Source organism: Mytilus edulis, chromosome 9 (genome assembly GCF_963676685.1).
Source record: "Mytilus edulis chromosome 9, xbMytEdul2.2, whole genome shotgun sequence".
NCBI lineage: Eukaryota > Metazoa > Mollusca > Bivalvia > Mytilida > Mytilidae > Mytilus > Mytilus edulis.
Genome location: NC_092352.1, coordinates 20,683,647 through 20,708,977, shown reverse-complemented (window position 1 = coordinate 20,708,977; position 25,331 = coordinate 20,683,647). Strand labels below are relative to the sequence as shown.

Here is a 25,331-nt window from a genome sequence, read left to right as displayed (position 1 = left end):
ATTGTCCTTCAAGCACTGAACCTTTAAAGGAAATGATAGGCCTATCAATCACTGTACCTTTATAGGAAATGATAGGCCCATCCAGCACTGTATCTTAATTGGAAAAATGGGCCCATCAAGTACTGTACCTTTATTGGAAAATATCGGCCCATCAAGTACTGTACCTTTATTGGAAAGAATGGGCCCATCAAGTACTGTACCTTAGTTGTAAAAAAAATGGACCTATCAAGTACTGTAGCTTTATTGGAAAATATCGGCCCATCAAGTATTGAACATTTATTGGAAAGAATGGACCCTTCAAGTACTGAACCTTTATTGGAAAGAATGGACCCATCAAGCACTGTGCCTTTTTTGGAAAGAATGGGCCCATCAAGCACTGTACCTTTATTGGAAAGAATGAGCCCATCAAGTACTGAACCTTTATTGGAAAGAATGGGCCCATCAAGTACTGTACCTTTATTGGAAAGAATGGACCCATCAAGTACAGAACCTTCATTGGAAAGAATGGGCCCATCAAGTACTGTACCTTTATTGGAAAGAATAGGCCCATCAAGTACTGTACCTTTATTGGAAAGAATGGGCCCATCAAGTACTGATCCTTTATTGGAAAGAATGGGTCCATCAAATACTGAAACTTTATTGGAAATAATGGGCCCATCAAGTACTGTACCTTTATTGGAAAGAATGGGCCCATCAAGTACTGTACCTTTATTGGAAAGAATGTGCACACCAAGTACTGTACCTTTATTGGAAAGAATGGGCTCATCAAGTACTGTACCTTTATTGGAAAGAATAGGCCCATCAAATACTGTACCTTTATTGGAAAGAATGGGCCCATTAATCACTGGACCTTTATTGGACAGAATAGGTCCATCAAGTACTGTACCTTTATTGGAAAGAATGGGCCCATCAAAAACTGTACCTTTATTGGATATTTATAATGTGGTGATTTTAAATAAATTTATTGAGGTTTTTGACAATTATCTCAAAAACTTTGAAAGATATGCACAAACTATAATCAGCAAACATTTCGATGGGCTAGTACACGTTACAATTTAGAGGTCAGATGAAGCTCACCTTTGGGTGCGGGATTTTCTTGCTGCTTTTAAGACCAATTGGTGGCTCTCGGCTGAATTCAGCTCTTTGGTCGGACTGTTGTCACCGACTCATTCCGATTTCCACTCTCAATTCTATTTGAAAAGAAATGAAAACATCAGATGACTCTCATATAGTCTACAATAGAGAAATATCCCTTTAATTGCTATTTTGACTATTTTTTGCATAAATAGATAGGCAAACACGCATTTGCATGATCATTTTTGTTGACAATGTTTAGAAAACAATAGCTTATTAATTATTATGTCACTGAAACTATCAGGAGTTATTATTGGCAATTTTTGAAAACTTTTCCTGTTTTTAGTTCACCTGGCCCAAAGGGCCAAGTGAGCTTTTCTCATCACTTGGCGTCCGTCGTCCGTCGTCTGTCGTCTGTCGTCTGTCGTCCGTCGTCCGTCGTCCGTCGTCCGTCGTCCGTAAACTTTTACAAAGATCTTCTCCTCTGAAACTAGTGGGCCAAATATAACCAAACTTAGCCACAATCATCCTTGGGGTATCTAGTTTAAAAAATGTGTCCGACGATCTGGCCATCCAACCAAGATGGCCTCCATGGCTAAAAATAGAACATAGGGGGTAAAATGTAGATTTTGGCTTATATCTCTGAAACCAAAGCATTTAGAGCAAATCTGACTGGGTTAAATTGTTTATTAGGTCAAGATCTATCTGCCCTGAAATTTTCAACAAATCAGACAACCCGTTGTTGGGTTGCTGCCCCCGAATTAATAATTTTAAGAAAATTTTGCAGTATTTGGTTATTATCTTAAATTTTATAAAAGATAGAGATAAACTGTAAACAGCAATGATGTTTAGCAAAGTAAGATCTACAAATAAGTCATGATGATCAAAATTGTCAGTTGACCCATTAAGGAGTTATTGCCCTTTGTAGTCTATTTTTAACCATTTTTCTAAAATTTTAGTAATCTTTTTAAAAAATCTTAGTCTCTGAAACTACTTAGACAAATTTAACCAAACTTGGCAACCATCATCTTAAGGATATGCAGTTTCAATAATAAACCCAATGACCTCGTCCACGAACCAAGATGGCTGACATGGCTAAAAATAGTACATAAGGGTAAAATGCAATTTTTGGCTAATATCTCTGAATTCAAAGCATTTAGAGCAAATCTCAATCATTTAAATATGTTCATTAAGTCAAGATCTAACTGCCCTGCAATTTTTTGAAAAATCAGGCAACCCGTTGTTGGGTTCCTGCCCCTGAATTGGTAATTTTAAGAAAATTTTGCAGTTTTTGGTAATTATCTTCAATATTTTCTTAGATAAAGATAAACTGTATACAACAAATATTTATAGCAAAGTAAGATCTACAAATAAGTCAACTTGACCAAAACAGTACCGAGCCAAGTTCATTATAGATAGAAAAAATTGTAAACAGCAAGAATGTTCAGTAAAGTAAGATTGACAAACACATCATCATCCCCAATTTGGAAACATGATTTTCTCATGAATTCTATTCTCATCTATTATGTATGTCCTTTTTTAGTATGATCATAGACCAAGGTGAGCGATACAGGCTCTTTAGAGCCTCTAGTTTGTTCTTCTAGTATCTTTAAAACTTTCTAAGATAGACAGAAACTGTAGCCATGAAAATAGATGAACAATATCAAGATCTACATAATAACTAATATATTGCCCTTAAATGACGATTTCCACCATCAGTCATGGCCTAGACTACTGGCACAATTTCTTGCAAAGTTTACAAAATACGAGGGGGTGTTTAACGACCTTGATTACCTATGAAGGTCTCGCACGGTCTGAATAGTTAACACGTTAAAGTAGATAAGGTTACTTTAAGATAAAGCACTAATGGTAAGTCAATGACATTTGGTATTCAGTTGTATTACCATTAGTACATATCATGATATCTACTTGTAGATTATACAACCCTGTCCTCTTAGTATTGATGCATTAGCTTCGGAACTTTTACATACCGGTAGTTTACATGTTTGTGATTCTGTCAGTTTAGGGGGACCCCACCTTTGATGTCATTATATTTGGTGTATCTGCATTGACTTCTCATTTCAGAGAGATTATTTAAATTTAGAATAATTTGCATGGTTTCATTTTAAAATATTGCAATTTAACCGATTGCATTTTACTATCAAAATTACATACATACGAGGCAAATGTCTATGTCAACAGTTAATTGGCTAAATTAAATTCTCTTGGTTTTTGCATTAAATCTCGTGTACTGTCATAGATAGGAAATAGTGGTAAACAGCATCATGATAACCTCTACAGGTAAAGTGTCCTGGAAGGGCAAACAGTTCCTGCTCCACTAGGAGATTACTTCATGTTGGTCATTACATACTAAAATATTGTTATATCGATGTACGAACAAACTAAAAAATAATTGGAATGGGCTTCACTCGTCTTTTAGACGTCGTCACTCGTCATCTAGAAATTGACAATGAGGGTCGGTTGAAAACAAAGCTTTACGACAATTGAGATGATTTTAGCTTTCCGATTGTGAACTTTCCATTTCTAAGTAGCAACATTCCAGCAGCACCTGCAACGGGGTACATATCTCCCAATTGATACAATATTCCCGTGCTTGCATTTCCTATCATGATTTTTTTGATAGAGGGTTGCTGCTCACAAGGAAGCTATTAAACCAAGAGTTCCAAATGGTGAAGTTGAAATCATCCCTTCATTAATTTTACGGACGCCATCACCAGTTGGTTGACCGTTATGGAATAACCGTTTCACAAATGATATCGGATATGTTCCTTACGTCGTAACTACAATCCCTTTCCCTTTCATGAATGTGACCTACCGAGTTGGACTATTTACCGGATTTGTTATCACATAAGCAACACGACGGGTGACACATGCGGAGCAGGATCTGCTTACTCTTCCGGAGCACCTGAGATCAACCCTAGTTTTTGGTGGGGTTCGTGTTGCTTATTCTTTAGTTTTCTATGTTGTGTCATGTGTTCTATTGTTTGTCTGTTTGTCTTCTTTTATTTTTAGCCAGGCGTTGTCAGTTTATTTTCGACATATGAGTTTGACTGTCCCTTTGGTATCTTTCGTCCCTCTTTTAGACACACGCACAAACACAAATAATAAAATATAGTAAAATATGATAAAAGACACAAACTACTGACCAAAGGGTACTAGCAGTTGGTAGTTAAAAGCCAATTACAACCTTTAAATTACCCACTCGGATATCAACAGTACAAGTGTATCAGACTGTTTCTGTTGTAAAGACAGAGGAAAGCATGGCTTTGTGCATGCCAAAACATAAGTATCACCAGTAGGTATAACCATCAGTGTGTATAACTGTAAAGCAATACATATTTTGTGTTGCTTTAATTATCATAATCAATTTTATAGTACCGTTTATTCAAAGGATCAAGAACGTCATCGTCGTAGAAGTTTTAGATTTATTTTCCTATTTCGGTGTGGCATCAGCTACGAAGATATCATAAGCTTTAATAACAGTGATTTATGCCAGCTATTTCATTGTAATAATTATCTCTGTGTCTATATGGATTTTACAGAATTTTACAATCTTATCTTATTTAAGGCTTCCGATTGAAAGGTACAGACAGCTTAACTTCTATGACACATATTTGTTCTTTTGAAAGAATTAGGTAAAGAAATTTGTGGTAACCGGAAATACCCGACTTAACATTTGTTTCCGTCTCTAGCTGTACTGAATAAGAACCATATAGGAATCTAAACTTTAAACTTAGATTTACTGTATGACTTCTAATGTAACTGGTGTGTACTTAAAAATCAAAATCTGCTGGTTATTTTTATGCCCCACCTACGATAGTAGAGGGGCATTATGTTTTCTGGTCTGTGCCTCCGTTCGTCCGTCCGTTCGTTCGTTCGTTCGTTCGTCCGTTCGTCCGTTCGTTCGTTTGTCCGTCCGTGAGTCCGTTCACTCCACTTCAGGTTAAAGTTTTTGGTCAAGGTAGTTTTTGATGAAGCTGAAGTCCAATCAACTTGAAACTTAGTACACTTGTTGCTTATGATATGATCTTTCTAATTTTAAAGCCAAATTAGACTTTTGACCCCAATTTCACGGTCCACTGAACATGGAAAATGAAAGTGGGAGTTTCAGGTTAAAGTTTTTGGTCAAGGTAGTTTTTGATGAAGTTGAAGACCAAACAACTTGAAACTTAGTACACATGTTTCCTATATGGTATGATCTTTCTAATTTTAATGCCAAATTAGATTTTTTACCCAATTTCACGGTCCATTGAACATGGAAAATGATAGGCGAGTGGGGCATCCGTGTACTTAGGACACATTCTTGTTATAAATAATATGCTCGGATGTTATCAAACAAGGAAGGTATAAAGTTTAAGTCATTAAACAAACTAGATAACATGACAAACCAAAACTCAGATTATGTAATTTGCTTTCAGTGCATTTTATATTTTTTCTTTAGTTATTTTTGTCGGTTATCAATTCATGTTATCAGTTTTCTGAATTAAAAAGAAATTGCATTTTTTATTAGGAAAATAAATGTTTAATCAGCTTAAAGTCGTTACCAGGCACTAGAAATATTAAGACCGATAAGGTGCATCACATTTTGACTAATTAGGTTACTATGATTTGTACATCTTATCCTTCCTGTATCTATCAAACAGTTCAATCTAAATTTAGTTTATCTGTATATGTAATGATTGAACAATTAAGGTTGAAACAAAGATGGACGGACGTGTATTTGTAGTCTTCACATTCATGTTTGTTAGTGTTTATAGTAATCAAGTGTTGTTAGTATCTATGGATGGCTTTAGATGGGACTATTTGACGAAAGTTTCCACACCAAACTTTGATCGCCTTGCGCAAAATGGGACTAAAGCCAGTTACATTAACAACACCTTTATAACGAAGACATTCCCCTGCCATTATACTATTGTCACTGGTAAGTAGTATTGAGAAAAACCTTTGCTTTCGACAGGGTTATATAAGAAATATTAAGTGTAGAGTGTAATGACATATTGCTTATAAATTTGCATGTTATTTTATTACAAGTTTTAATAGGAAATTGAAAAAAAAATCTATCTTTTTTTTTAATATACTGATTTCGAAACAAATATTGGTAATTCAAATGTATAAGAAATAAAAGAATGTTAAAAAAAACCTATGTCCTGAGCCAAAAAAAATGTAGGTCGGGTCTGGTTTGTGGTCAAGATTGAGGTAGTCATCTTATTGTTATTTATTTTTAACTAAGCCTAGAGTCCTATAAAACTTCAAATTAAAAATAAGGTTAAATGTGTTTGAAAGTACTACTAAACAAATGAACGTGAACTTACATGTAAAAGTAAATTCTTTTAGAATATCAAAATCTTCATAAGTGTAAGCGATTGCATTATTGTGTGACCGTACACTAATTCGACGATATCTTCCGGTATGCAGTGATCTTAACTACAAAACCTTTCGTTAGAATTTCGACCACCACACAAAGCAAGGAAAACACAGACGGGAAAACAGAGTTGAAAGAATGTAAACACACATGCACTAGCTGGAAAGAAAACAGTAAAGAACAAATTCAATAACCAAATCATATAACAATTGTTTAAGGGAACTTTTAATGAAAAAAATTGGAATGCATGGAAAATTAAAAAAATATAAATCATAGTTCTCCGACTTAATTCACTTATTTTTGCGTGCTCTGTGTTGATTGTTTATTAATGTCAAGACTCGGTTAACTTCGTCAGCAAACTCGAAAGTTAAGTAGCCTGCGATAGATTCGAAATTATTGTAAAAAAGATAAAAAAAAAAAAAAAAAACCTGCATGCAGTACTTATTTTTATGTAGATGCATGCATTGTAACAGTTATGAATTCAAGAATCTCGTTTCAAATTCAAATTTATTCTAAATGTGCCCTTTCTGTCATTATAGAATTTGACACGATCATTCACACTTTCATATCATTCAACCATTCCAATTCCGCTTAAGCACAACACATTAGAACTTGTAATATAAATAGGTCCAATTCGTGAATAAAGAGAGATAACTCTTAAGTTTTATAAATTCTTACAAACCTTTTAATTCTTACCAAATAGATATAATCATTATAATTCAGTACATTAATGCTGTTTTCTTTAAGCAAAATTAAGCTTCAAATATTCACGCATTAAAGATAGAAAGATGTTGTCTTCATTACGCATTATTCATATAAACGACCTACTTGTACTTATATACTTTATATTAAGGAATTGATTTGAGATAACATAGTTTTTCTCCAATGGTTATATATTGGACATTGAAGCAAAACAAGTACCTTGTCCTGTACTTGGTTTAGATCATAGAACTACGAAAGTCTTTCACATCTTGGTGATGGCTATGATTTTCCAAAAGAGTAGTATCTCTTCTCACGTCTTCAAGTTTCTTCCCTAAGAAATTGATTACTTTCTTCCGAATTTAGAGAGCATTGTTCGATTAAATTTATGTTTTATGTTTTATTTCTATTTTTTTTCCGAACTGGAATGTAGACTTAAATTTAAAGTAATTGTATAATTTGCCTTTGTTATTAGGTGAAGAATCTTTTATACTTTACCAGAATTTTAGAAGATCATCTTTTAGTCGTTTTTTCATCAGTACTTAGGTTTCATAAGATTTTTGTTACGTTTAATTTTTTGTTGAATAATTTATTATAAGGGAACCATGAGTTGTCTTGCGATCCCCATTCAAATACTCATTAAATGCAACATTTGATAAGTCATTCGGTGAGTGTTCTTGTATTAACCAGTGCAAGGACATATAAGGGAACCAGGAGTGGTCTCTGCGATCCCCATTCATATATTCATTATAGGCAACATGTTTTTAAGTCATTTAGTGAGTGTTCTTGTATCAACCACTGCAAGGACACATGTGTTATGTCCAAGTTCTGAGACAATTCATATATTAAAGCTATGCACACAAGTCATGTTGTACTATAGATAGGTTCAATTCGTGAATAAAGAGAGATAACTCCAAAGTTTTATAATTTCTTACATTTTATTTTGTTCCAAGTAGATATCATTATAATTCAGTACATTTATGCTGTTTTCTTTCACATTTATATACACCATGTTTCCAGTCTTTGAGAATTTCATTCATTAAGTGAAATATTTTCCATTTTTTTTCGTTATAATTATTACCCCCCAATTTTAACACCCATATAGTAACATAGGTTTTATAGTAACGTCAAATATATGAAGAAAAGTACAAACCGATTGTAATGATTTTAGATCTCTGGAGCAATCTTTTAGTCCCTTTTCATAAACATCTTTCCTGGATTCATATGATTGCAATGCCTATGAAGGACAAAACATTAAATAACACTGAACGTCGAGAAAAGTGCAGAAAATCACAACCTTTTAGAATGAATGCGAATATAAGTCGTATCATTTCTAACAAGCCTTTTCAATACGTAATAAACAATAACAAAAAGGCTTGGTTGCAAATGGGATTCAAATCATACTTCCAGAACATATTCTTAAATTTGTGATAAAATTCAGAAAAATGATGGATGAACATATCAATTTTATCAAAAGATGAATTATGATTTCAAATATGTGCATATAAAACCGCATAAGAAACATTTACTGCATAACAGATATCGTTTGAACTATTCAGATTTACTTTACCGAGACCTTTATTTCCGCATATATTGAAGGAAGTATTTTGTCGGTAGTTGAAGATATAGTCGTACCGATATTCATTCTCTTGTCTTATAGTCTATATTAAATCTAAGCTTGTTTCTGTCGTAGTTGATGTGATTCATAAGCGTTTCTCGGGTTTTTTTTATAGATAAGATCGTTAGTTTTCCCGTTAGATGGTTTTACTGTTCGGTGTGAGCCAATGCTTCGTGTTGAATACCGTACGTTGACCTATAATTGTTTACTTTTACAAATTATGACTTGGATGAAGAGTTGTCTCATTGACACTCTTACCACATCTTCCTATATCCATTTGCACCCTTTCTTGTGATTGATAAAAAATATTTATGGTTGAATTGTAGGTCTATATGAAGAAAGCCATGGCATTATTGGGAATAAAATGTATGATCCAGTATTCAACAGCACTTTTAACATGCAAAATTACGAAACGAGATGGTGGAATGGTGGAGAACCTATATGGGTAACTGCTCGTAGACAAAACCTGAAAAGTGCTACGTATTTCTGGCCAGGAAGTGAAGCCGAAATCAGGGGTTACAGGCCAAACATCTGGAAACATTATAACCAATCAGTGCCTTTCAAAAATCGTATTGATACGGTGATAACATGGTTGACAGATGAACACATAGATCTTGTAAATCTGTATTTCCATGAACCAGACGCCACTGGACATGCCTTTGGTCCAGATTCGCCTCAGATTATTGAAAAAGTTCAAGCTATGGATAAGATTTTAGGATATCTTTTGGATAAATTTGACTCGCATAATCTCACGAACAAGGTGAATTTGATATTGACCAGCGATCATGGAATGACAACTATAGATACTGCTAACAAAGTAGTTGACATTACAGATCATGTGAATATGAGCAAAATACAGTTTCCTGTGGATAACGGACCAATCATGCAGATCCAACCTTCTTTGGGACTGATAGATGATGTTGTCCAGAGTCTCCAGAACGTTTCACATATTTCAGTTTTCAAGAAGGAAGATATACCCGATCACTGGCACTACAGAAACAATAGACGCATCATGCCAGTATTTCTGCTTGCCGATGAAGGCTGGTCTATTACAACAGTAAGTGAAACTATTTTGTTTTATGAAACCCGGATTTATTTGCTCTTAATCGATTTATGACTTTTGAACAGCGGTATAATACTGTTGCCTTTATTTATGAGCTATACGTGATAGTTAAAATGCAATTCAAAGTTAATATCCGAAAAAAGAGTAGTTGTGCCTGTACTGCATCCTGGGCCACTCGTTTATGCACTAATACCAATTGAGAATACACTGTATGTAGTTAGCAGATAGATGTTCTGTCAAGAAAAGTTGAAGATCGATCACATATCTATCAATCAATTGCTAACGAATGAAACTTGTTCAATTTTGGCAAATGATCTGCAATTGACATCATCAAGATGCTTAATTCTTTATTGACAACATATTTGCTACGGCTTTTTTTCAACAAACAATCGGCACTCTCATGGGAAACAGCTGTGCTTCTCTTCTTGCCGACTTGTATTTTTTATTCATATGAGACTTACTTCACACAGAATTTTCTTAAGAAGCAAAGAAAATAGCAATATCCTTTAACTTCACTTTCTGCTATAAGGATGATGACCTCTCAGTATATAATTCAAAGTTTGGTGACTTACAATAAAGGATACACAGTCTATGGAAGAAGCGTATCGATAAAAACTTTTCTTAAATCACATAGCGATATTGTCTAATATCAATTGTAAATATGCAGACATTCCATGTGGAAAATGTTGTTTTCGGCAACGAAAAATTAAGAAAATACTAATTTTAAAACTTATTGTTCAAATATAAACAACAATTGAGTCTAAATATACATGCAGAAGTTAGTTAGAAGCTTACGTTTATGTCAGTGTAAAATTTGAAGTGCTGTGTTTTTCTTATATACATAAATAAACAATGCGGAGTTCAGTATTTTTTTTAATTTTACTTCTTAGTAGTATTGTATGTAAATAAGCAGTTTTAAGACCATTGCTTAAATTCAAATTGTTTTTGGTATTATCTTACAAATTTCTCAATTGGTTTTGGAAGCAAATCTAATCAAATAAGAGTTTAATAAACAATGCCGTAATCAAATAATCAAATAGCTAAGTATCAAAATGATTGACCTGTACTTTTGAATCTTCTTTTTTTTTTTTTTTTTTTTTAAATTAGACCGTTGGTTTTCCTGTTTGAATGGTATAACACTAGCAATGTTCTTGTTCCTATATAGCGTGGTGTTCGCTGTGAGCCAAGGCTCCGTGTTTAAGGACTTACTTTGATCTATAATGGTTTACTTTAAACAAATTATTACTTTGATGGAAAGTTGTCTCATTCGAACTCATGCACCATCTTCTTAAATCTATAAATCTTAAAATTTCCCCTTATAAATAACTGCTTTCCAGTCCTCCAATTGAACAATCTAAATTTATGAATATAGAAAAGATATATAGATATAGGAAGATGTGGTGTGAGTGCCAATGAGACAACTCTCCATCCAAATAACAAATTAAAAAAAAGTAAACCATGATTATAGGTCAATGTACGGCCTTCAACACGGAGCCTTGGCTCACACCGAACAAGCTATAAAGGGCCCCAAAATTACTAGTGTAAAACCATTCATACGGGTCAAGCAACATTTTCGGAATGATAAGTTCATGTAAGCGTTAATTGTGTTACAGTTACGAAATTTTAGTGATGTTGATCCTAAAACGTTGAACTGGTCATGATCTAAGTTTGTGAATTATGTTTGCAGTTTTCTTGACATGCATTGTGAAGTGTCAACGTATTAATTCTATATTAGAAAACTAAAGCAGTTATATTAGAAAAGTATCGCATTCATAAATTTTTGATATTAAAAAAATCATCGCTATGATATAAGACAAATATAGCATTGATATTTTAAAATATAGCAGTATCGTTGACTTATAGGTGATTTTGACGTGGCAAACAGTTGAATTCATCTCAATTGCATTCCACTGAATTTGCTACATGATATTTATAGAATGTGTACATCTACAAATGATAAATCGTGCATTTATTTTTCATTTATTCAATAATTCAATTTTCTCGTTTAAATACACCTTGCTTGTTATTACATAAAATAACTCATGAAAATTATACACCTGACGTATGTCATGTTAAATGTCACCCTGTTTTAAGAAAAGAGTCATTACTTTATACCGAGAAATCTGCCTTTCTTCGTACAAATGCTAACATTCGTCTGAAATTTCCCACAATGCAACTCGTTGATATAAGACAATATCGCTCGTTGATATAAGAAAAGCTTTTATCGAATCGCTTCTTCCATAGACTGATACAACAGGTACAGGTATGTCTGTCTCATTTCTTATCTTACATTTATTGACAATAGATCAATTGACAATGAGGGTCGGTTGAGAAAAAAACTTTACGACTAAAAAGATGATTTCTGCTTTCTAATTGTAAATTTTCCATTTCTATGTAGCAACACTCCAGCAGTGCCTGCATATGGAGTTTTACCTTGATATAGGATTGCTGCTCACAAAGATGCTATTAATCTAAGAGTTCCAAGTGATGAAGTTAAAATCAACCTCTCGAATATTTTACGGACGCCATCACGAGTTGGTTGACCGTTACGGAATACGTGTTTCACATATACGACGGACATGTTCCAATTTCGTAACCACAATCATATCCTCTCTTAGTGTGTACCAAGTTCTACTCATAACTGAGTTTTTACTAAAATGAGCAAACGTTCAGAAGGATCTGTTTACCCTACTGTAGCACCTGGGTTTTGGCGGGGTTTGCGTTGCTCGGTATTTAGTATTTAGTTATTATTTGTATGGTGTTGTTTGTTCTTTAGTCTTTTACCATGGTGTTGTCATTTAATGACGGCTTATGAGTTTGAATGGCCCTTCGGTATCTTTCACCTCTACTTTGAAAGAAATAGTTATACACAAACCTGCTCATTGCACATGATAATGTCTTAATGTGCTAGGTCATCGTACATTGCTTTATACTAGCTAATTAGCAAACATTTAGATACATACAACTTTCTTAAATGTAGTAGCTCTATGCATTACTCAACGCGATATTGGTTGTTTTTGTTATCAATTCTTCCGTTATTATAGACTTATGTGCTTTTCCTGTTGTGCATTTGAATGTTAGTTTTGTTTGCTTATTTCATAATTACTCGTATCGAGAATAAAAGGGGCGGATTGAGATGAAAGGCACTTGTTTCATAATTTATTTTCTATATACAAGAGGGGCGAAAGATACCAAAGGGACAGTCGTACTCATATGTTGAAAATAAACTGACAACGCAATGGCTAAAAAGAAAAAGACAAACAGACAAATAATAGAACACAGCACACAACATAGAAAACTAAAGACTGAGCAACACGAACCCCACAAAAACTGGGGGTGATCTCAGGTGCTCCGGAAGGGTAAGCAGTTCCTGCTCCACGAGTGACACCCGTCGTGTTGCTCATGCTATTACAAACCCGGTAAATAGTCAAATTCGGTAGGTCATATTCATGAAAAGGGAAGGGGATTTTAGTTACGACATAATGAACATAGCTGATATCTGTGAAACGGTGATTCTTATTATAAATTAAGAAATGTATCTCCCTCATGCAAAGCTCTGATTCGTTTCACGGATTTGGCTATACCTTTTTTGACCTTTTAGATTATAGCTCTTCATCTTTTATATAAGCTTTGGATTTCAAATATTTTGGCCACGAGCATCACTGAAGAGACATGTATTGTCGAAATGCGCATCTGGTGCAAGAAAATTGGTACCGTTAATTTTATTATTCCATAACGTTCAATCAACTCGTGATAGTGTCCGTAATTCACGAAGGGATGATTTCAACTTCACCATTTGGAACTCTTGGTTTAATAGCTTCCTTGTGAGCAGCAACCCTCTATCACGGAAATTATGATAGGACATACAAGCGCAGGAATATCGTATCAATTGGGAGATATATACTTCGCATGCAGGCGCTGCTTGAATGGAAAGTTCACAATTGGGAAGCTGGAATCATCTCTTTTGTCGTAAAGTTTTGTTTTCAACCGACTCTCATTGTCTATTTCTAGATGTAAGTCAAAATATGAGACATACTTAACTGTATCTATAGTATCCTTATCTCTAGTTCGATTGGATAGATTCGTTCAATAGTTATCAAAGGTACCAGGATTATAATTTTATACGCCAGACGCGCGTTTCGTCTACATAAGACTCATCAGTGACGCTCAGATCAAAACAGTTAAAAAGCCAAACAAATTCAATTTTGAAGAGCATTGAGGACCCAAAATTCCAAAAAGTGGTGCCAAATACGGCTAAGGTAATCTACTCCTCGGGTAGGAAAATCCTTAGTTATTCGAAAAATTCAAAAGTTTTGTAAACAGGAAATTTATAAAAATGACCATATAATTGATATTCACCGATATTCTTCTATATAGCGGAACGTAAAGTTAAAGGATGTTGCTAACTTCTTATCTTTCTTCCTAAGAAGTTCCTGTATGAAGCCAGCCTCATAATAACAAAGAAACAAGTCGGCTAGAAGAGAAGCACATTGGAATGCCGACAGTCTGTTGAAAAACACGTCCTCCAAACGTACCAAATATGTTTTCAATCAAGAAATCAAGCATCTACTTCTTTACAAGCAGAACCAAATACAATGAAAGTCCCAACTATGTACTGGCTTCCAAAGTTACACAAAAAACCTTACAAATATAGATTTATTTCATCTTCAAGCCATTGTCCACTACTAAATTGTCTATTCTACTTACTAGTACACTTGGTACAATAAAAAAAACCTGATAATAAATTGTTCAAATAAGGCCTTTGAAAATATTGGAATTAATTACTTTTGGAGTGTCAAAAACTCGTTGGAAGTACTTGATAAATCAATCTAATTAACATTAAATCTCTCACTTGCTCATTTTTTAATGCTTGGTCGCTCCCATGCAGCGACCAAGCATTAAAAAATGAGCGAGTGAGAGATTTGATTTTAATTAGGTTGTTGATAAATTGCATGCATATATTGGTGATTTTGAATCAGTTCAAAGTTTTGATATTTTTTACCCTATATACAACTTTGCCTCATATTCTTATTAAGAAAAAATTCACATCCCTAATTAACTGGGCATTTAAAAATTAAAAAAAGTCAGAATGCGAGTACATATGTTCAAACTCTTTTAGGTCATTTTTTTAGTAGCAATAAACAAAAGAACTATGTCAATTGGACATGCTTTGATACTATATATGCGCTTGAATTTTTACTTGATAACATCTTTGTTCGCTTTGGAGATTCCGTATATCGTCAAGTTATTGGAATTCCAATGGGACTAACTGTGCACTACTTATTGCGGACCTGTTTTTGTATTGTTATGAGTTACAATTTATGACTAAAATTAGTAAAGACCCATCGAAACAACATTTGATACAAAAATTTAACAATACTTTTAGATATTTGGATGATATATTGGCTCTCAATAATGACGACTTCAGTATGTATACTAAAGAAATTTATCCTGTTGAACTTGCTTTAAATAAAGCTAATACTAACAATGACCACTGCCCTTTCCTCGATCTTGATATCTATATCATTAACGGGAATCATAATACAAAAATTTATGATCAAAGAGATGATTTTTCATTTCCTATCGTTAATTATCCATTTTTAGATGGTGACGTTCCCTTGTCACCATCTTATGGTGTTTATATATCTCAACTTGTACGATTCGCTCGTGTATGTAACAACGTATTATAATTTAGCTAGAGAAATTTATGTATTACTGAAAAATTATTACACCAGGGTTTTCGATCACAAACTAGTCAAAACATTTACTTAATTTTATCATCGGTATAAGGAAATAATTCGTAAATATAACTCAACATGCAGACATCTTATACGTTCAGGTATTTCACATCCAATCTTTTATGGTAATATTCTTTACAAAGCACTAAAATGTCAGTATTCACCTCAAAAGCTTACAAAACCTATAAACAGACTTATTAAGAAGGGATATAGTTACGATACTGTTGTCAGGTCATTAAAGATTGCATATTTTGGCTTAAATATTGATTCACTTATAGGGTCTTTGCATCGGAACTAAACACATTTATTTAAAAAAAAAAACCACTTGTTGGCATGACACGGGTTATGTTCTTCTCATATATTTTATGATAGTATGATACTAAACCACTAATGGGAGGGATTGTGCCTGATATTCATATGATGAAGACATAATCTTTCAATCAGTTTAATTGAGGTCTGGAGCTGGCATGTCAGTTAACTGCTAGTAGTCTGTTGTTATTTATGTCTTATTGTCATTTTATTTATTTTCTTTTGTTACATCTTCTGACATCGGACTCGGACTTCTCTTGAACTGAATTTTAATGTGCGTATTGTTATGCGTTTACTTTTCTACATTGGATAGAGGTATAGGGGGAGGGTTGAGATCTCATAAACATGTTTAACCCCGCCGCAATTTTGCGCCTGTCCCAAGTCAGGAGCCTCTGGCCTTTTTTAGTCTTGTATTATTTTTAATTTTAGTTTCTTGTTTATAATTCGGAGTTTAGTATGACGTCCATTATCACTGTACTAGTATACATATTTTTAAGGGGCCAGCTGAAGGACGCCTACGGGTGCGGGAGTTTCTCGCTACATTGAAGACCCATTGGCGGCCTTTGGCTGTTGTCTGCTCTATGGTCGGGTTGTTGTCGCTTTGACACATTCCCCATTTCCTTTCTCAATTTTATCTTGATAATGTCAGTTTCAGATAATTTTTTGTTTGAATCAGAGTGGTTCCTTACAAAGTAGGATTTATCCCTCCCTATGACAAGATACTCGTTGACCATTCTTTTTTTTTAGAAAACAAAGCAATACCTACTCTTTCGATTTGTCTTTTAGTTTGGAATGAGGAATAACAACATTGTATCAATTTATAAAGGGGGTTATTTTTCTGAGACAAGTGCATGTGATAGAGATAGTAAGAATATAGATTTCAATCCACCACATAAAAGTATATCAGTCCAAAGTCAGAAACCTCGTTTTTAGTATTTTGTCATATGTAAAAAAAAAATTGTTCCGTTTGGGGATTTTTTACTTGACAATTTATACCGTTAAGTTTCTCGTAAAATGTTTCAATATGAGAGGCAATTAAGAGCTTGTGATGTCTAAATACAAGTATATAGCAATTTGTGTGCAATCTCATTTATATTAACATCAAAAGCTTTTTGTCTTACGAATTCCATTTGAAGACAACAATTGGAGATTTCCTTAATTAGATTATCATCATTTCACAACGAAGTAGCCTGTTTATTTTTATGCTTTTGTCTTGAAATCACAATATGTCAAACCTACATCCTTGGTGACTGTTTACAAACACTTTTAAACGGTTTCACACACAAAAATGAAAGAAAGAAAGAAATAATTGCATCCAATACAATACATGAAATTATAAAACATAGATTTTAAACATTATTTGAATACAGATTGACACGTATGGTAGACAGCTGACAAACGCTGTCTGTATTTTTCGCTGTTATTTGTCTGTACTACAACACAAGGTTTTACAGGAATGAAAGTCACTTGCTTTTTTTTCTTCATTTCAGAACAAACGAAAAGCAGCATCGTATCATGGGAAAGGCGCACATGGTTATGACAACCGTCTAAATAGTATGAAACCAATATTTCTGGCTAGAGGTCCAAATATCAAAGAAAATTATACAACCAACACATTTAGGAGTATTGATATCTATCCCATGATCTGTAATATACTGGGAATACAACCTGCACCAAACAACGGCAGTCTAACAGCTACTTCAAGTTTTCTTATAACGAGTGGTACTAATGACGCGTCAGCAAAAATTGTTTCATTCTGGACATTTATTCTATGTACACTACTAGTAATAATGTAAAACACATTAAGTATCTTTACACAAATGATAAGAACATAACTATTATTTCCACAATTTACAATTGTAATATTAATTTTCATCTGAATGCAAGTGCTTACGATAACCATGGATAACATATTTACAGAGAGCAATGCTAAATCAATAAAGGCACATCATATGAACCAGGTTCATTTAAAATAATTGATGCATTGTGAGAAAGCTAGCTAACATCAAAGCAGTATTGAATTCCATGCAATATGTAAACTATGGAAAACGTATAACAAAAATACTGAACTCTAAGTCAGATTAAAAAGGAGAAGTTCATAAAAACTAAAAAAAATAAAACGCTATCAAACTTTAAAACAAGGAAGTGAAAAACAACTTCCATATACCTAACTTGTTACAGGCGTTTTCCGAAGAAAAAGGTGAATAAATCCTGGTTTTATAGCTAGCTAAATCTTAGCCTTATATTTTATAAGCTTTAAGATCAGAAGCATTTTGACTGTCGCATTGCTAAGCAGATTGACAGTGTCAGTTGTGTATACATGTTTTTCATCATACAGTACATTGGTTGAACTAAGGCGTTGGTAGATTAGTTGTTGTGTTTTATTTCTTGTGTAGTTTTGCCGAATGTGCTGGCTATCAAATAAAGACACAAAGTATTCTTCTGCTTGACATACTCTAATTTTAGTCCTATCAAAATTTACACAACGTCCTCCAATCAATTGCGTTCAGTTCTGGGGAAAAGAAAAATCTACTTACACGCGCACACACACACACACACACACGACATTAAACCTTGTCTGTCTCATTTAAGGTAGGGCCCTTTATCCAGAGGTTGTAGTAGTTTTCTGTCTGCCTTTTTTTTCGTTCATTGTAGTAGCAATTATGTATTCGTTTGTCCTCTCTTGTAACTTGTTCTTCATTATTTCTTATCAGGACCTTTTACGTTGTAAATGTTTAGCTTATTGTCGAGGGCCACACGGCCCTGTAGCAAATCAAATGGGATATAAGCAACTTAATTAAGATAGTTTTTTTTTAAATCTATAATTTTCTTTGTTTAAAACATCAACGACTGATTGAGAGTCTTACTGTTTTCACCTTACTTAAACAATATTTTTTATCAGGTTTTAAACAGAAATTCAAACTGGTGTATAATCAGATGAAGATTTCCAGGCTTTATTTTAAGTGCTTTGTGAACCGGATTTGTTTTTTTCTCAATCGAATTACTACTAATATGACTTTTGAACACCGGTTTACTGCTATAGCGTTCATTTATTCATCGTCTTATTACATGTGACCACATATCCAAGTAAGATTGCAATCATATATAATGCATCCTAAACCCAGTTTTCCCGTATATTTCGGTATTTTTGTAGAACCTTTGACCATAACCTTGCACATAGGAAATGGAACTTTCTCTAATAAAAAAATCACAATGTTTACAATCAGGAATGCAATTTCGTGTCTATTTCATTACTAAGCATACGGAAACTAGTTTTGGTTAAAAAAAAATCCGTCTATTTTCAGTAACAATGAACTTAATCTTTAAGTTATTTGTTGTTATCAAAGGTACCAGGATTATAATTTAATACGCTAGACGCGCGTTTCATCTGCATAAGACTCATCAGTGACGCTGAGATCAAAAAAGTTATAAAGCCAAACTAGTTCGAAGTTGAAGAGCATTGAGTACCCAAAATTCCAAAAAGCGGTGCCAAATATGGCTAAGGTAATCTATTCCTGGGATAAGAAAATCCTTAGTTTTTCGACAAAATCAAAGTTTTGTAACAGGAAATTTATAAAAATGACCATATAATTGATATTCATGTCAACACCAAAGTTCTGACTACTGGGCTGGTGATACCTTCATACCTGTCAACCTGTGACGATGAAAATGCAGGTCATGACCTGCATTGAAGAATCAAATCTCAGGTCATAACGCGTACGAACTTTTTCGAGCTGAATTTCAGTATTTATGGTACATTTTCTTATAATGTATATCAAAGAAACCTAAACATCAATGCATGTTCACTTGGTTAAGTCATTTTAAATCTTATTTATTATTATTTCATTACACTTTTAAAGATTTTTATAAACTTGAGTATCACAGTCTTATGTCCTTTACTATTTGTCATCATCTAATATTTATTTTTTAAATGAAATTTTAAAATGATACTATTGACAAGGAAATTAGACTATGATAAAATATAGTAATACAGTTAAAGGAAGTATAAATGTAAAAAATAATTTTCAACTTTTTTTAAAAAATTGTATAAAGGTATAAAAATAATGAAAAGTTATTTTTCAATATGTATTTGAATTTTATATTATTATGATTTAATCTTTTTCACCCATAAAACGTAAATATAAGGAATAATTTTGAATGGTGACAAATAAGGGGAAGTAACTCTTAGTTGAAATATCTTTGTAAAACAACAGGGCAATTTATTTACGACCTAAAGCTAAGGTAATTGGTGTTAATCAACAGTGTGTTTGATACCAAAGCTGTCAAGTGAAGCCATGCACTTAATGGGTCACTTAATTTGACAGTTTACATAGCTAGATGAACTGCATGTTAATGGAAGAATTACGAATTTGCCGGTATTTCAAAGGAATATTACTTATGAAAATCAATCTCAAGGCTAAGAAATACGGGTGGAATCGGGTCATTTTCGGAATTTCCGTGTTATTTCAATGACCCGCCGGGTGATCCGGGTGATCCCTCAGAATTGTGAAAATCTCGGGTCACACCCGCAGAATCCGGGTCAGTTGACAGGTATGTACCTTCGGGGATGAAAGTCCACCAGCAGTGGCATCGACCTATTGGTGTAAATTGCTATCAAAGGTACCAGGATTATAATTTAATCCGCCAGAGGATCGTTTCGTCTACATAAGACTCATCAGTGACGCTCAGATCAAAATAGTTATAAAGCCAAGTTTGAGTTATTGACTGCAAAATTGATGTTCCTTTCATTATAAGTCACAATTAGGTTTGCAATTATATATGTAGTGTTTGGTTAAGCGTCCGCAAAGCTCTTATTTGCACATATTTCGATCTCTCTTTAGTAAGTAAGACCTTTACAAATTATATGGTCACCTCAACAACAATATCATTATACATGCGTATATCACTATATATCCAAATGAAGTTACAATCCAATAAAACTTTGAAGTATTCTAGTCTAAAATAATTTATCTATAAACCTTCAAGTTAATAAACAAGTGCCTTCGAAGATGAATATAACGAGCTTACGCAACAAAGCAATAAGTCTACATTGATCGTATCTTTAGATCACCCCTAATTTTTGGTGGGGTTCGTGTTGTTTATTCTTTAGTTTTCTATGTTGTGTCATGTTTACTATTGTTTTTCTATTTGTCTTTTTCATTTTTAGCCATGGCGTTGTCAGTTTGTTTTAGATTTATGAGTTTGACTGTCCCTTTGGTATCTTTCGTCCCTCTTTTAAATGTACGAGGTCTATAAACAACATCAACATAAACATAAGAACGTGGTATCCCGTTTGTAAATTAATAAGGATTCTATAAGGACAACCTTACAGGAAAATTTACAAGTTTAAAATCCTTTTGTCTTCAACGATTTCAAGGTATCTGTAATAACATCACCATAAGGATCCTTACAACATTGATTGTAACACTAACTCGTGGTGAAGGAACATTTTTTTCTTACTGACAATTGATGTAACTGACGTACGATTAAGAATGAAAATTCTGATGAATATTATATTCATGTACAAAAAATTAATTTGCTTAATGTTATTTAAATTAATGGGGTAACAATTTTAGCATGGTATAGATTAACACATGTGCAGTCTTCTGAATCCTCATTGTACTATAAAAGTTCAGACAAGTTTGTTTATCTTTATTTTATTCGGCCCTGTACTGTTCAACTTTCAGATATTTTAGAGTTAATGACAACCACCAATATTGCTCTATTTCCAAATGTAACCGTAAAAATTGTAAAACTTGTGATATACTAATATCTGATACCCACTTTCAAAGTAATTTAACCACCAAAAGTTACAATGCACACAGTCATGATGATTTGAATTGCACTGCTTCCAATATTGTGTACGGTATTGAATGTACTCTTTGTGGATTGATCTACGTCGGGGAAACTCGACAAAGACTCAATTTTAAAATAAATGATCATCGATCTAATGTAAATGATCCTAATAACAACAATTTTCTCTATAAACATTTCAATCAGCCTGACCATTCTATTGTTTCAATGAAAGTCCGGATTATAGAGAAAATATATCATTCAACAAATGACCCCATATTGAGTACACCATATCGTTTACAAAGAGAAAACTTTTGGATAAGAGAGTTGGAAACAGCCATTCCCTATGGATGCAATGACAAAATTGATGGTGCAGATATTTTGTCTATTCCCAGGTGTAGTACTGTCCATACATTACAATTATTTAATACTTATGCTCGACGGAATAGAAGTCATGGTCACAGAAAATATATACCACCTACTATGCACACCGTGACAATTGATAGTCTGTTAACATATGTTCAAAAACCTTAAGGAATTCATATCAGAACTAAATTATACTCCATTCCATTGTCAAAACTTTTTTTACTATTTCAAGAGGCCCAAAATACTTCTGTTACTGATTCTTGTTCTGTTTTGTATAGATTAGTTGCAATAATCATGGATATTGCTAACCATAGACTATTCAAACCAGTATCGACTACATCCAAAAATGAGGAGAAACGTATTTTTTTTAAGTTAGAATTTGCCAATAAAGGTTTAGATGCTGTAAATATTAGCAATATTTCCCATCATAAATCTGTACAAAAAACTATACCTGATACTTAAAAAATAAAGCTACACCTGTTATTTCTTATACTTACACCAAGTCTATTGCATCCAAGATTTTCAACCACAAGAGGGTTTTAGAGGTCTTTGCCCTCAAAGATGTGAAATTCAAGCCTCCGGATTGCTCATGTGCATCATCCCAATACAATTATAGTCCAGCTGGTCATGTTATTAGTGGTGACATTGGCATCGTCCCAATGAACAACTAAGAGAATTGTTAGCCAAGAGACAAAAATATAGAATTCCCCAGCCCATCAACTGGAAAAAGAACTTCAAGTTACTGATGGATGCAGTTGACGACTATGCAAAAAATTTGGTAAAGCGCGAACCCTTTCAAGAATCCGAATGTTTTGGATGCTTTATCCTCTTTGCATGACAAACATGTCGTTGTTCCAGCAGATAAAGCCTCTAATAATATTGTCTTCATATGTAAAAACCATTATTTGCAATGTGTCACAACACAGCTTAGAATAAATAGAACAACTGGTAACCTTACATATTCTCTAACATCATTTACCAAGGACGAAATTTTACAAAATCACAAATCTGTCCTTCTTTCTTTTGGTATCAACATCAAAGAAAACGAAGAAAATTTACCATCATTATACTGGATACCAAAACTACACAAAACACCATATAAAGAACGATACATAGCTGGATCATCAAAATGTTCGACTAAACATCTTTCTAAAGTACTGACTACTATTCTTTCTACAGTTAAAGATGGGCTTCAAAAATATTGTGATGAGATATATTCTACCAGTGGTGTTAACCAGATGTGGATTCTCAAAAATTCGAAAGATCTTCTGCTTAATCTTCGATCACAATCTTTGCAATTTTGCAGCAACATTAAGACTTTTGATTTTTCTACGCTTTACACTACTATTCCCCATGCTCATGTGAAAGATTGATTTCACCATCTCATTAAACAGAGCTTTTTTCTATAAAAATGGGAACCGTAGATACAAATTTCTTGTTTTGGGTTACAATAATTCATATTTTGTGAAGAACCACACTGAATCAACCTGAAAATATACTGAAGATGATATTATCAAAATGCTGGACTTTTTGATCGACAATATATTTGTTGAGTTTGAAGGATTCATATTTCAACAGACAGTCGGTATTCCAATGGGTACTTATTGTGCACCCCTACTAGCCGATTTGTTTTTGTACTCGTATGAAGCAGAGTTCATTCAAAACCTTCTAAAAAACAAACAGAAAAAGCACCTTGCGAAATTCTTTGATTTAACTTTCCGATATATTGATGATGTCCTATCATTGAATAACCCATATTTCAGCCAATACTTGCATCTCATATATCCCAGTGAACTTGAAATTAAAGATACTACTGATACTAGAAGGACTGCTTCATACCTTGATCTTTTCCTCAATGTTGACACAAATGGACGACTTCACACGAAAATCTATGATAAACGGGACGATTTCAACTTCCCAATTATCAATTTCCCATTTCTCAGCAGTAACATACCCTCTGCCCCTTCGTATGGTGTTTACATGTCTCAATTGATACGTTATTCTCGTGCATGTTCACGCTATACGGACTTCATATACAGGAGTGTGCTCCTAACGCAGAAACTGCTCCAACAAAGTTATGAGGAGGACAAATTAAAAATGACACTCCGCAAATTTTACGGACACCATCACGAATTGGTTGATCCATACAATGTATCTTTGTCCAAACTAACTATGGACATTTTTACTACATGTTAGATTGCGGTTTGTCATTACGTCGTCTGATCTTTTTATTACCGAACGTGACTTATTCCCGATTTTGACTGTTTTGCTGAGTGTGAATTCGCATTGCTATAAGACGTGTCACGGTACTTTTTCATCCCAAATTCATTTATTTAGTTTTGATTTTATATTTGATATTGTCATCGGATTTTGTCAAATGTCTTAACGTTTGCAGTTATACATTTTATTTTTTCTGTTGTATTCGTGTGTTATGGTAAAGACAATTGATCATCCAGTTTATTTATTAGATTTTAGTTTGGATCAACGTAATTTACACTATATATTTGGTTTACAGTTTGATTCAGAAGAACACCGACATAGCTAAATAATACAATTAATTATCTATTTACACTACAATTTGATATTAATTATTATTGTAATTTTCACTGTTTATAACAAACGTAAGAGAAGTCATACAAATCTAATCTTGAATTTCATCCAAATTCTTTCTTAATTTTGGGAACTCATTTTAGAAATTCAAATGTGACGTCATTTTGAGCGTAACACTGGTTATGGCTAACAAGGCTGTGAATTTTTGTAATTTATCCGTTTTTGTTCTGTAGCTAGTCACCACTTCTGTTTAATCATGTATATCTATTATATAGTCTTTTTATAAAATTTACTGTTTGCAAAAGTATGTATCATTCTAAATAATAAAGATGTTCTTGTCCCAGATGGATAAACCTGGCCGTATTGGTCACAACTTTTTGGAGCTTTTGGTCCTCAGTACTTTTCAGCTTTGCACTTGTTTTGGCTTTCAAACTTTTTTCATCTGGGCGTCGCTGGTTAGTCTTGTGTGGACGTGGCGCGCGTCTGGCGTATTACGTTTTTAACCAGGCACCTGTTGTTGGCTATTAATCGTTTGTTTCTCTGTCCTATATTTTCTCCCATTTATTTGTATTGTAGTCTTGTAATGTAATATTGTCATTTTAATGTTATAATTAACATTGCCATTAAAGCTGGAGGTTTGGCATGCCACAAAACCAGGTTCAACCCACCATTTTTATCTTAAAATGCCCTGTACCAAGTCAGGGAAATGGCCATTGTTATATTATAGTTCGTTTCTGT

At 33.6% G+C, this 25,331-nt stretch overlaps 2 protein-coding genes across 2 annotated transcripts; both read left to right on the top strand.

The window, feature by feature from the left end:
- The first annotated feature begins 216 nt into the window (after positions 1-216).
- On the top strand, positions 217-1,059 carry LOC139489856 (melanoma-associated antigen E1-like). The gene has a single exon (XM_071276703.1). The coding sequence runs from the start codon at positions 217-219 to the stop codon at positions 1,057-1,059; it is 843 nt and encodes a 280-aa protein (XP_071132804.1).
- A 4,677-nt stretch (positions 1,060-5,736) lies between these two features.
- Positions 5,737-17,841, top strand: LOC139489623 (ectonucleotide pyrophosphatase/phosphodiesterase family member 5-like). Its single transcript, XM_071276240.1, has 3 exons — positions 5,737-6,016; positions 9,101-9,831; positions 17,375-17,841. The coding sequence occupies exons 1-3, from the start codon at positions 5,800-5,802 to the stop codon at positions 17,678-17,680; spliced, it is 1,254 nt and encodes a 417-aa protein (XP_071132341.1). The 5' UTR covers positions 5,737-5,799; the 3' UTR covers positions 17,681-17,841.
- Positions 17,842-25,331: the final 7,490 nt, after the last annotated feature.